Source organism: Amphibalanus amphitrite, unplaced genomic scaffold (genome assembly GCF_019059575.1).
Source record: "Amphibalanus amphitrite isolate SeventyFive unplaced genomic scaffold, NRLGWU_Aamphi_draft 000459F_arrow, whole genome shotgun sequence".
Classification (NCBI taxonomy): domain Eukaryota; kingdom Metazoa; phylum Arthropoda; class Thecostraca; order Balanomorpha; family Balanidae; genus Amphibalanus; species Amphibalanus amphitrite.
Genome location: NW_024881953.1, coordinates 108,055 through 121,689, shown reverse-complemented (window position 1 = coordinate 121,689; position 13,635 = coordinate 108,055). Strand labels below are relative to the sequence as shown.

The 13,635-nt window shown below is 45.1% G+C and overlaps 1 protein-coding gene across 1 annotated transcript; it reads right to left on the bottom strand.

The window, feature by feature from the left end:
• Window positions 1-3,026: 3,026 nt before the first annotated feature.
• Window positions 3,027-9,182, bottom strand: LOC122391861 (rap guanine nucleotide exchange factor 4-like). The gene is made up of 3 exons (XM_043386162.1): window positions 9,101-9,182; window positions 8,453-8,595; window positions 3,027-3,211 (listed from the first exon to the last, which is right to left on the bottom strand). The coding sequence occupies exons 1-3, from the start codon at window positions 9,148-9,150 to the stop codon at window positions 3,027-3,029; spliced, it is 378 nt and encodes a 125-aa protein (XP_043242097.1). The 5' UTR covers window positions 9,151-9,182.
• Between the last annotated feature and the right edge of the window lie 4,453 nt (window positions 9,183-13,635).

The following is a 13,635-nucleotide window of genomic DNA, read 5'->3' as shown; positions in this document are numbered from 1 at the left end:
TGCGAATGGAGCTGCTGGTTGAGGCTGCGGCCTGTGCTGACCCACGTTCAGGCTTAACCCTATTAGTGGCAGGCTCCTGGCTACCCCATATTAGTGGCAGGGGGGGGGGGCTGTTTACGACCCCCCCCCCCCCTTGATATCTCGAGATTTAACCGGCCGATTTTCAAAATTCAAACGGCATTCGATTTGGCTCAACGAGATCTACATTTCTAAAAAAAATAAAATTAAAAAATGTCAATAGGGGGGTAGAGGGGGGTAAAAACGGGCAAATTGCAGATACATTTTAGACTGTTTATCACGGCCAGGTTTCTGAACCAATCTTAACGCAACTTTTACCGATCGATAGAGAATGAACCAGGAATTCACATGGATCCTAAAAATATGCATTTTCAAAAATCATAGGCGGATACAGATCATTGAGATTGGGGGTACACAAAAAGTATAGTAAAAAAGGTTTTTGTTGGTACTGTTTCTAAAAAGGGTGGCTATGGTCTTGTTATGTTACAATTGTCTTATGAGAGAACGACTAAAATTGTATTGGTCATGCATAGGCGGTGTCAGGGCACCTATGTTGGGAGGTAAAAGTAACCCCCCTTTTTGGACGCCTGGATCCGCCTATTATAGCAAAAACGTGTCAAAAGAGGATGCACAATAACTTTGTATATGTTATCACATGATACCTTTCATTCACTGTTCGTAAAACTGATGCAGCATCGTGATCTTCGCCCAAATGACTCGCTTCACGAATAGGACCCCCCAATTCCCAGTGCTCTGGAGCCGCCCCTGGTAAAGTTATGAACTTGAAATTTTCAGGGAATGTGCCCAATTTAGTTTTAGGAAAAGTCAGAAAATTTCAGCATCGTAGCTTCAGCGGTTTCGGAGATATTCCCGAAAAACCTGAGGGGTGGATAAAAACAACCCCCCCCCCCTGCCACTAATAGGGTTAACCGATTGTCGGGTCAGCCTGCGCTGTTTGTCCGATTCCCTGGTTGAACTGAACCGATCGTCTGATTGTCTGATCGGACTAAACTTTATGCTCGGTCGGACCGCACCGATTTCTGGTCAGATGCACCGATTGTCCGGTCGGGCTGCACCACTTGTCCGGTCGGGCTTCACCGATTGTTTTGGTGGTTCACACTTATCATCTAAGATGCCACGCTGATTTGCGAAGAGAGCGAAATTGCGTATTATATGTAGATGGAAATGTATTATATGCTCACGATTGGCTGCAAACGTACCTGGTGTTATCTTGCTCACATAAAGTTATGATAAGACGTTTCCCCACAAAATGTAATAATCGAAACAAAAAGCAGCTCAATTTTCCCGTCTGAAACCTGATGCTGGGCTCAACTTGAGACTCAAGAGAGACTGATGCCTTGCCGAAATTCGGGACAGGCTGGCTTAGGGGGATCACATCGGATGCTCCCGTACTGAAGGTATTGAACAGATGGCGAGTTCCATTGTCAGTCCCAAGATATATATGCCAATAACGTATAGACCTGCCAGTATATACGCCACCAGAACGTATGAACTGACCTCGGCGACAACGCTGCTGAGAGACCCAGCCGTGGAATTGGATCTGCGGATGTGGTCAGTGATGAATGGTTTCAGGGAGCTGGGATGAGTGCTGAATGACATGAGGACGCTGTTGATGACTGGGGTGAGGTGTGAGGATGCTGTGGGATTCGCTGTGGTCGTTGCAAGATAACTAGTATCCATGAAAAAGTGCTGGCAACTTTGTAAGCAGGCGAAATTATGAGGAGCAGCTGCCTCTGTCGTCAGAGCCCGTCACCGTCGGCCGAAACCGCCACTATAATATGTTTGCGGCAGTCGGTCTATCGCAACCCCCACAGTCGGCCCATCACAGTCTCCACAGTCGAACCTGTCATAGTGAGACCCGTCACAGCCCGATCCGTCACAGTCGGACCTGCTACAGCCCGACACGTTACAGCACCACACCATAGCCCGGGCCCGCAGTCAGTCAGTCCCGTCCCAGTCAGCCGAGTCCAGTCACAGTCAGCCCAGTCACAGTCCTGACTCCTGTCACAGTTCGCCACAGTCGACTGAGCCGGCCGTGCCCGCTGTATCGAGTTCCGCATGCGGGCAGCACACGGGCGCGTTAGTGAATGCAGCAGGGTGTTAATTGGGTCGTGCGTCTCACCACCGCCACTACATAGACTGGCGGTGAGGTGAGCACTGCGCCCGACACGCCATGGACACACAACACCCATCCGGCGAATCGGAAATCAATGCTCACGGCCCCCGGCGGGCTGTGAGGAGGGAGGAGAGCGGAGGAAGCCCGCTTCCTCGGACTGATGATGATGAGTCGAATGGGGGAGGGATTTGTGGGAAGGTAGGACGCCTGCTGGGGTGTCTGGCCAGCTGTGGAAACTATGTTGTAATTAGTTGTCAAGGTGGCATCGTGCAACAACTTCCTACAGTCAGAGCAATTCCCTATCGCATCGACAACTGTTCGTCGCCCCGGAAGCAATTACATTGTGTACGTGTCACTATGTCACCACCATAGGTGCACATGTGTCTCCATTATGTACAGGTGTAGGTTTGTACCTATACTGACCTAAATAAAATGAAAATATACGTAATAGTTGGCATTTAGTGCAATATTTCGCTATAGATTATATAGCATGCGTTTCCGTATGCGTTACAGTTAAGTTCGGAATTTGAACATAAGTCATCCATTCCTTGAGCCTTAGGGTCAGTCGTTGCTTGTCAAGCTATGAGAACCATTATTTAGCGCCATACCGCACGGCCCGCGACCGGTGGCGGATGGGCCGACGGTCGCGCCACGGTCCCCGTAGCGGCGCGGCGGTGAGGGTTGTGCGACGAGGGCGCCACCGTTTCACCTTGGGTCTCACTATAGTAGTGGTGCGGGTGGTGGAGGTCGGGACTAGGGTGTCAGGATTCATATACATGCATACAAATATGGTGAATATACTCGTATAGTCCGTGCCATCACATACCTGACTCGTTTATCGGTGGACTTCTAAATAGTCATGCCGTTAGCCTCAAGCTTGGCACTGGCAGCTTACCGGCAGTTTTCGTCTCCTCACTGGCTTGTCGTAGCAATCGGTAGCTTTCGTCTCGTCACTAACCTGTCTGAGTTTGTCGGTGGCGTCGCGAGACGGGAAGGCAGAGACGGAGCCGGAGAGCACGGCGTACCAGTTAGTGCCGCGGTCACCCTGACGAAACACTGAAACGGACGGGCACACAGCGACCGTCAGTTACCGAAAGCTTCAACAACAGAGCTCTGAATATCAATTTCCTTCGATTTTAACGAAACACTTGAATGTCTAAGCAGCTGGAATGGCCATCTCATCTACCACATTGAAGTCTTGAATAATAAATATCAAGGCGAAGAGACTTGAAATCGAGCTCCCGACACGGAGACTGCAATGTCCTGCCTACTAAATTGAGAGGGCAGCATATAGGGCAGATACATATAGAACGTTGCAGTCAACATCGAGCCTGCATCTCTGACACATTGAACTGAAGAGCATCCGTTATCACCTGTAGCGTTAAATGAGAGGCAATGTTGTTGTTGAACCCAGACGCACTTAGCTACAGATTGTCACCATGTCATTACCGGAAAGTGTTTGATCAGGGCGACCAATTTCCGAAACGAATGGCAATGATGGAAATGACATACCAGTATTAGTAAACGTTGGATTTTGCCTAAATGTGATCCTCAGGAGTTGTCTAGATTGAAAGGAATTCGGCCTATGATTAACACAAACCTACTTTTCTGTCAGACACGATATTGCAGCACAACTCCTCGGGTCTTCTTGTCGTCAATTAAAGATTTAAATTAGGTCAGTTTTACCTTGCCAGTAAATACGACAGGGGCTTAATCATATTTCTTCTGTAACTTCTGTGTCGTAAAGCAAATTTTTTTTCCATGGTTTGTTGACAACTTTTGAGCGTCACTTGCCGCCTCTAGTTACGAAGCCTTAGCAGAGTTAGAAAGGTGTTTCCTACTCAATTTGTTTCAGCGGGCAAGTCAAACTAGCAGTCACCAATAGGGATCCGATGAACAGTCAGTTGCGACTTGCGTGTTCACCATAATGCAGTGCAAAATGCCGTGACCTTAGCCCAAAAGCTCTGAGCGTTCCGCAGAAAGACGTTTCCGTGGACTGTCTCCGCACCGAGTTATTGTCACGCACCCCAGACATGTTTGTCCGACGGTAACCTTGCTCTCTCCCGGCCATTTGTCTAAGCCAGCCTCATCTCCAGACAGCACAGAAAGCTCCGAGAAATTTCTCCAGAGCTATGGTTGAAGCCGAATGGAAGGCCTAGAAATGAGACTGCGAACTCCCGCATATCGCCCACTGATAGTGCAGAGGTTCGATTATTAGGTGCTCGCCCATTATGATGGTGATATGATGCTGACACATAAAGTGATAACATCCCCTGGTACGTCCGTGGCGGTCCAAGAGCATTTAGATATCAGTTGGCGATAAATTAATAGCTTTGCATGTCACTGACATTTAAATTTTCATACTTTATCGATCGGTAATGGTCATGGGAGCATAAAATGTATCACACCGTACAATTCATTTTCATTCTCTTTTTGCGCCATTACATTCGTCCAGCGTAAGTACAAATTTGTAATTGGACGTCATTGCATGTGATCCCAGAGTGATCCCAGAGCCAACCCTAGACACTAACCCCTTTAACGCAGATACCCATTTTCTTAATTGAAATTGCCTCGCATAACTTTTAAACACATTGAAGAATTAAGCTTTTTTTCCTATTCAAGGGTAAAATGTAGAAGTGCAACCAACCAGATATTGCTTAGAATATTTTGTAGTGTCGTCCTGCCGTTCTCGTCCGCCACTCACAGTCACGTCTTCTCACATAGACGATGGTATTGAACTCAAAGAGACATAACAAAAGAGATACATTGACAGCGCGCTCCGCGCGCCCGCGAGCGCCCCGCCGGGCGGGCGGCCCAGACACTACATATTTCGATACAATAAGCTATACATTTATCATATACATTAATAATGAAAGAGCCTCATAACATTCAGGAAAAAACACAATGCGTTGCAGTAGGCCAAGCTCCTTTGTGTAGACGCATTACATTCAGAAAGTTATAAAGTATCAAGAAGCCAGCAGCAATGGCATGGATTTGAATGCATGCATTAGTTCTGTTGGTCGGTGCGCATCTTATGTGGGGTTGCCGGGTCAACTAATTTCGACGACGGTCGGAGCTCAATATATCTGCAGCCGAAACCATTCGGCTCCTCTGATAAAGTCCACGCAAAGTTTACTGCTGCCGGTGCCGCACTCTGAGCTGTGATCTTGGAGGTGAGCGACTGAGATTGGATTCTAGTTGGATGCGTGGCAGCCGCTTATTATCCAATTTTCACCGTTTACAGGCACTTCAAGAAATGCGTTGTAAAATCGAGTAAAATGCATTTCATTGAAAATCATCGATGGGGAAATGTTCTTCAAACACATATTTTGCTATTTGAGGTCACTGATACCAGGTCAGGTCCCAGAGGTCAGGTCACGGGGGGTCACAATATGAAAGTGTCGTGTGATACGTGTTTTATGGTCCATTTTACATGACAAATGCGATTATATGGGTCAGGCAGCCTTTGGGGCCAGCTTAGATCACGTTTTGGTCAAGGTCAGGTCAAGGTCAGGTCAAGGTCAGGTCAAATTAGGTCAAATTTCAAAGTTAATATTTTTGCATAAAATGGGTATCGAATCGATGCAGCTCGTCACGGGGAGTTCAATGGTGGTCTTTGTTTTGCCGTACGTGGTCTAGAATTGCTAAAAATTGAGTTCAAAAATTTGACGTCATCATTTTTGAACAGTTTTTTTGCTATAACTTGGCCAAAAAACGAGATATCGATCTGAAATTTGGTATGTATATAGAAGAGCACTGGGACTATCACATATATTCCGGTTTTTTCGAAATTCGGAAAAATTTTGGATTTTTTCAAAGTTTTTCTAAAAAAATCAATTTTTTGAATTTTTTTTGGTCAAAAACCAAAAATTTTGAAAATCCGAGATAGCAGTTTTGTAGCGCCGCTTTTTGTCTACTAGACCATATAAAGAACTTTGAAATTGCTTGATAACTGTAGATTTGGTGAGCGTTTCAAGATTGCATGTTTTTTGCTCATTTTTGCTCGAACATGACCTCAGTTTGACCTCAATAACTCCTGACCTAAGGTGACCTAAGACTTGAAATTTGGTGTGAAGGTGTCAAATTGATGCCCGGGAAGGTACTGAAATTTTGGCGGCGCTGCGCGCCGCCGTTTTCTTGCTATTCAGGAAAAACCACAGGGGGGGGCCAAAATGGCCCCCCCCCAACGGGGCGAGGGTTAACCCGCGCGGGGCTGGGGGGGGGGGGTAAATTTTACCCCCCCTCGCGAATTTTTGCAATATCTCAAAAACGGCGGCGCGCAGCGCCGCCAAACTTTCAGTACCTTTTCTTACATCAATTTGACACGTTCCCTGAAAATTTGAGCGAAATCCGTCGAAAATTTTTTTGAGAAATTGACGTTTTAGTGACGTCATGTTCGCCATTTTCGCCTCAAAAACGGCAAAAGTTCAAACGCCGCTAACATCTTCATTTTTAAAGGAATCAAGACGTAACAAAAAAGGATATACGTAATTCTACTTTGCCTATCAAATGGCTATCTCGGTTTTTTGAAAATTTTGGATTTTGACCCAATTTTTGTCAAAAAACTGACTTTTTTGGGAAAATAACTATAAAATCCAAAATTTTGAGTGTATCGAAAAAACCGGAATATATGTCAGAGAAGTGGTCTATATGCACCTACATACCAAGTTTTAGAAGAATCGGTTCAAAAATGTGGGAGTTATTCAAAATTGTATGACGTCATGACACACAAAATTTTTGAAAAATGACTTTTTTGGAAGTTCTAGACCTCGTACGGAAACAAAAATAGCACCATTCGATTCGCCGTGAAAAACTGCATCAGATAGACACCTTTTTAGACCTTAACAACCAACTTCAAAATTTGACCTCACTTGACCTGACCTTGACCTGACCTCGACCTGAAATTCATCCATAGGTGGTCGATATCACTTATTGAGTGTGCCTATTGAATTCTATGAGTAAAATGACCCATAAAACATGTGTCGCACATGCCCTTTTCTATATTTTGTTTTTGGTGACCTGACCTGACCTGACCTGACCTTGACCTTGACCTCTGAATGATATTGTATGCAACGAATATTGTCTTGGTAGCCTAAGAACACGTTTTGGGCGATCAGTCTCAGTCCATGACTCCATTCTTCGGCAACTACGGTGCAAGGCCGATACCGTAGGAACTTGCAATTTGTACCCTTGACCTGACCTTGACCTTGACCTCAAACTTAAAATTAAGTACATGTTTTTAGTTGTTCGTGATGAGATCTTTCGATTGGCGTTTGAATTTTCCAAATCGGACCATTAGTTCGGGAGATAACAGGGGGGGGGGGGGTAAAATTTACACCCCCCCAGCCCCGCGCGTTCGGCTGGAGACCCCAGCCCCGCGCGGGTTAAAACGATGACTTCGCGACATTTAGTTCCAGCATGATACGGAAAGATGGAACAGAAAACTCAGTTCACTTAAACGGTTTTAACTGACTTGAAACGTTTGACAACTTCGAAATTGTCGATTGCGCCGCAAGTTCACTCTGCTATTGGAAGTAAGCGCACCAATTTGGCTGCGTTCTGAACTTCTGACTTATGTAAACTACCTAATCCTTGTTCTCATGGATTAGGGGAAGATCTCACGGTCTTAACCCCACTCATGGCCGCAAATAGAATAACTCTGGTCTATGTATATGTAGTAGGCGATTGATCTTGAGCAGGAGAATAAGCTAAAACATATCCCACCACTCCGACTGCCTACACCTTACACAGCTAAGGTACGCTTCTCGAAAGGTCATGCTCCTAGAGAGGTCATGTTCTAAAACATATAAAGCCGAAGGCGGAAACGTTTCTTGTTTGTTGTGATCATAAATATCATTTTTTCTTGCCCTGTGGCATTCATAACATGCGAAAAACGTTTTTATCACGCAATTCAATAATAAATAGTGTATAAAGTGCATGGTACGGGCATCAGTAACAGATAAAAACATGTAACTTGCAAATGTAGGTAAGCCAAACCACTTATCGATAAAATGGTCTGACCTGATCAGTGATCATTATATTGCGTAGCTATTGCTTCAATCTTATTCGCATAAAGCTAAGCTCACGTGACACGTGCACTCACCTGTCACCCATCCTCGAGGTCCCCGTGTTGAGCTCACGTGTGACCCCTCTCCTCGAGGTCCCCGTGTCCCCACTTACGTGTGACCCCCTCTTTGAGGTCCCCGTGCTGGACTCAAGTGTGACCCCTCTCCTCGAAATCCCCGTGTCCCGCACTCACGTGTCACTCCCTCCCCGAGGTCCCCGTGCTGAACTCACGTGTGACCCCCTCCTCGAGGTCCTCCAGGTAGGCGCAGCTGGCCAGGTCGAGGATCAGCTCGTGAGGAAGGTCTCGGAGCGTGGCGATACTTCTCAGTAGTTCGGCCACGTACTGCACGTCCGTCATCGTCCGTTCGCCCGGCCTGGCGGCAGGCACACGAAATCACAATTTCATCGATTTTGGAAGTAAGATACCCACAATTTTAATTGGCATCTTAATGTCGAATACTTTTAAAAACGGTGTAATGACTGTTTTGGAAACATGAGATGGCCAGCGTTTGTTTCGTTCTTAAAATGAAAATTAATTGCACGATGTTATGGTCCTTGCTTAATAGTGACACCGAAAGGGTGTTTATGTATCACGCGATTGGTATGCCTAATGATTATGGCATTGATGAAATAGGCAAGTCATCTTTGAAAGCTTTTATTGATCTTTAACAAAGTCTCTTACCGGCGTACCAGAATCTCAAATAATTACCTTCTATTTTGAAAACTAAGAGGCCATAATTCAATTTTAAATGGCCTGTGTCTCGGGACTTATTCCCCTCAAATTCTTACCACGTACCCAGATACTATTTACGGGGTAGTTCTGCGTCGTTTTATATTACCATTATTTATATTACCCATTGATTCGGTAAATGGTCTCACCTTTTATCTAGCGCCTCCAGCCAGGGCTGAATGGGAGACATTCTGTACATGGTCCCTGCAACTCGGCTTGTGAAGCACCAGGTGGGCAGGGGAGTGACCAGGGCACCTCCGGTGAACAGGGGTGTCACCAGGACGCCATTGGTGGTTTGATGTTGTCACTGGTGCGGTCCTGTGGCCCGAAAAATAAGAAAAGTGAAATATTACAGATTAGACAGGAGTAAAAAAACATACTGTTACGCGGGTAGAGATGCACACAGACAGACAGACATACAGACAGACAGACAGACAGACAGACAGACAGACAGACAGACAGACAGACAGACAGACAGACAGACAGACAGACAGACAGACAGACAGACAGACAGACAGACACAGACAGACAGACGGACGGACGGACAAACAGGCGGCTAACCAAGTCCGTTCTGCTGGGTGGAACTTGGATGTTCTCTGAAAGGTCGAGTCCATCAGAAAGTTCGCTTTCCGCCCGCTAGCCCACATCGAACCACCCACAGTGGATCGACGTTATCACTGTCATTTAAAGCCCGAACTGTATTGAATGGCCCTAAGAGTATTCAGAGTGTGGGTATTTAAAACGGTATAAGTCATCGCCAGATATATGATCGTATAACATAATTTTCCCCAATTACATGCTAGATGGAAATATCAAGGTCATAGGGTATGAGGTGCTGGTATCGGCAAGTTGATCATCATCAGGCTGAATTATTGCGGATTTTGACAATTAACGGCTGTGTGTCAGCGAGATTGGTGCTTGGTGCTTCCACTGCCGAAAGTTATTGAAAGACACAGACACTATATTCGTAAATATGAAATTTCAAGCGAGTCGCGAGATTGGTGAATGGGGAGACCAGTTAGTTTAGCTAATCAGTTAAACTGTTGTTTATTTTGTGCTTGGAATGAAGGGTGTTTTATCCCCACGTGTGAAGTCGCTGTTTTATATTCAATGTTTGGTATTCGATATAAGCTTCACACCTCACCGAAAGGTTTTCGTAAGAGGAAACAGGACATAAACTGGCCATTTTACATACGTTTAAGCGATGTGCTTGAAGTCTGAGGGGCGTTAACCCGCGAGTTGCTGGGGGGGGGCGTTAAACGCCCCCACTTTTTTCGCCGGGCCATAGCATAAAAACGGCGCGCCGCAGGCGCGCCAAATTTTGGCTACCTGTAGGGAATTGATTGAAGTTTATTGTGACAAAGTTTCAAAAAAATCGGTCGGAAAATTTTTGAGATATCGAGGTTTTAGTGACGTCATGATTTCTGAGTTTTCGACCAAAAACGACATATGTTCAAAAAAATCATATAAAATCACAGAATAGACATACAGACATGCCGTAAACGCCATTAGACTGCCAATACCATGATCAATCAAATGGCTATCTTCGATTATTGATTATCGTTCCGCATTTTCCATAATCTTGAACTGAATCTTGACAATTTTTCGTGACTACTTCACGACCATGATACATGCATTTCTTAAATTGAACTTTTTGAGCCAAACACGTACACATATGATGAAATGAATGTCACCATCGTGTTCTACGCCCCAAATTACCTATAAAACATGTGTCACAGGATGCGAATATCAGTTTCGATTTTCGGGGATATGTGCCTACCCGGTTGACCTGACCTTGACCCTGACCTATGCTTGACTGACCCCGACATGGAGCTGACACTCTTGTAGGCCTTATATGATGGATTGTGCACCGTTTGGACAGAGTTTATGACGAGAGGCGCCCATTGCGAAGTCCTGAAGTCCATGCTACTGAAAGCCCGATTTCAGGTGTTTGACCTGACCTTGACCCGACCTTTGACCTCAAAATTCAACTTTAAAGTACTCATCTGAAGCGTCTCGTCGCGCTCTTTCGTTTGCCGCCTCGTGCGTTTCGCTGCGACTATTGGTTCTCGAGTTATCGGCTGGGGGCGTTTAACGCCCCCCCCCCCCCCCAGCAAACGGTGGGTGGCGAAATACCCAGCAACTGCCGGGTTAAAGGGACCCTCCCACCTTAACATTAGATTTGAGTTGAGATAGCCAAAATGGGGTCCCTGGCTCACAATTACCGGTTTCGGCACTCACAACATCGAGAAATGCCTTAAATCGGAAATATTGAATTTCAAATTTGCAGCATTTTGATTCAGAGGGGCTAATGCTTAGGAATACCCCTCTGAATGTGTGACGTCAGCGCAAATATCTAACGATTTTTAAATGTTTGACTAAAACGTTTTGTACCACGCGGTGGTATATGCTATTTGCGCGCAACATCTGCCGCAAACGCCGCACTTCTAAAATAAAGTCGCTAGAAACAGCGGAGTTCCCAAAAAAAGTAAACAAAAGTAAAAGTCTAATATCTTGAAAACCGGTGAATATTTTTCGGTGAAATGTGGTAGATATTCGTTTTTGCTCTTTCTGAACCGAGCGACATCACTTTCATGCCAATTCATAAACTTTTTTGAAGGTGGGAGGGTCCCTTTAAACAGTTCTCGACTGGTGTAACTTTGAATGCCTGTCGAAATAGGGGAAAGTGGGTGTATTGCGCCCTCCTAACCAATTGCGCCCACCAACATTCCCACGGATTCAATGGCATGTTTAGATTTTTGTGTTCGAAAACATTATTTTCACCACTGGATAGATCATTTTATGGCCCAAACTCTCTGATGAAGACAATTAGCAAGGCTCATTACGCCATCAAAGATGTTATGGCGTTTTCTTAACTATTTTGCAGTACTTTGAACCGTTGGCTATAAAAATTTGCGATATTTGTGTGATTTTCAGAGTGATATTTAGAAAGAAACCCCCTTTTTTCATTGTATTTCACTGAAACAGTAAACATCCTCCAACATCTTTATGACAACTTCTACGCTTTTATTAAAAAGTACCTCATTTTTAATTGCGCCCATGGCAATTGCGCCAGGGGGGCGCAAATAGAATAATGGTGTAGTCATTGTATCACGACAGTATGAATGCATCATTAACTGATTGCAATAAAGCAGGAGTTTAAAGTCAGGCAAGGGAGCAGCCCGCTGTCGTCAGTCCGCAAATTATTTCTCTCGTCGAACTTATAATGCAGCTGCCATTTAGGCTACAGCTTGTGGTGTAATGGATAAAATACGACATTTTTAACATGGACTCAGGCGTGAGAAGTGACAGCTATGATAAAAAACTAAAAACTTATGTCATTAAGTTTTGAAAATGATAAAAATTATTAATTTTGCGAGAAACGATTGAAAATATAATTGTATAGGCGCATACGTTCATATATATCTAGTCAGTTACAGTAAACGTTTTCGTTGCACTTTTACAAGCGTACGGACACATGTAAAGTTATCTACCTGGGCAAAAAACGTCGCGATTTATATCTACATTTTTTATCCAGCCTGAATAACATTATAAATGTTTAAGTAAGCCGCAATGACATTAGACTGCCCGGGGCGTATGCATTCCGTCTCATTCACTTAGCCATGTTAAAGTATAGGGCGCAATTGGGTTCTAATTGCGCCATCCCCCTGGCGCAATTAACAGCAGTTGTTGGCAAATGCGCCCTTTTGCATGTTTCTGAAAAAGCAGCTGTCAGAAGCAAACAAAACATCCTCAATTGATCGGGAGGCTCTTAAATCGTAGCCAACGAGTTCCTCTTTGAAATGGTTACCAGTGCATGCTTATATTTCCAGCGGTTTTCTTACAAATAGAGTTTTTCGTTAAGGTGGCGCAATTCACCCTCCTTCCCCTACAAAGCTGCAATAGGTAAGCCAAACACAGACACCGAGCCTACCAATAAGACTACCATGCGGATCATTGATATTGCCTATATATAATTCATTTTATGATATCTATGTGACAATTATTTATCAGTTTAACACGTTAATAATTAACAAAAACACAAATTTATCATGCATTGCATTAACATACATGAACATACATTTTTACATAGCTTGCAATAGTAATTTGCACAGAAGTTAAACTGGCTAAATCTGTCAAATTAGTGAAATTGAGATTTGTTGGTTTCTAGTTAGAAGATAAGACTTGCCTGTTTCATTGTATTTAATGATTCTAACGTTATTTGTTCACTTTTAAGATATTTCGGAGCTCAAAGCTGGCCTTCATCGTGCAAAGTATTCATAGGTATCTAATAGTCAATAAAATAAACGTCCGAACTCCATCACAGGAATCTGAAACACGTCACATCAGTGGTCCTGTCACTTATGCACACCGCCTGCCTTTTCACGGGGACTGGCTATCCACCACTGCCGTGCCGGCACTCCCCGGCACTCCCGTAAGGGGCGCTTCCCCTTATATGGACACTCTCCTATCAGCACTCCTCTGTGGCCTGTGTCGGCTCCGTGGCACTCACCTGTGGCTCTCTGTCGTCTCCGACGCTACCTGTGGCTGGCTGCCGTCGCCGGCGGCACCTGTTGCTCGACTGCCGGCGCCGGCCGCCAGGTAAGTCGGCCGCTCGCGCTCGGTCGATGGCGCACACGGGCGCGCACCTCGTGTCCAGGAGCGGCACCGAGACACCGCCGGA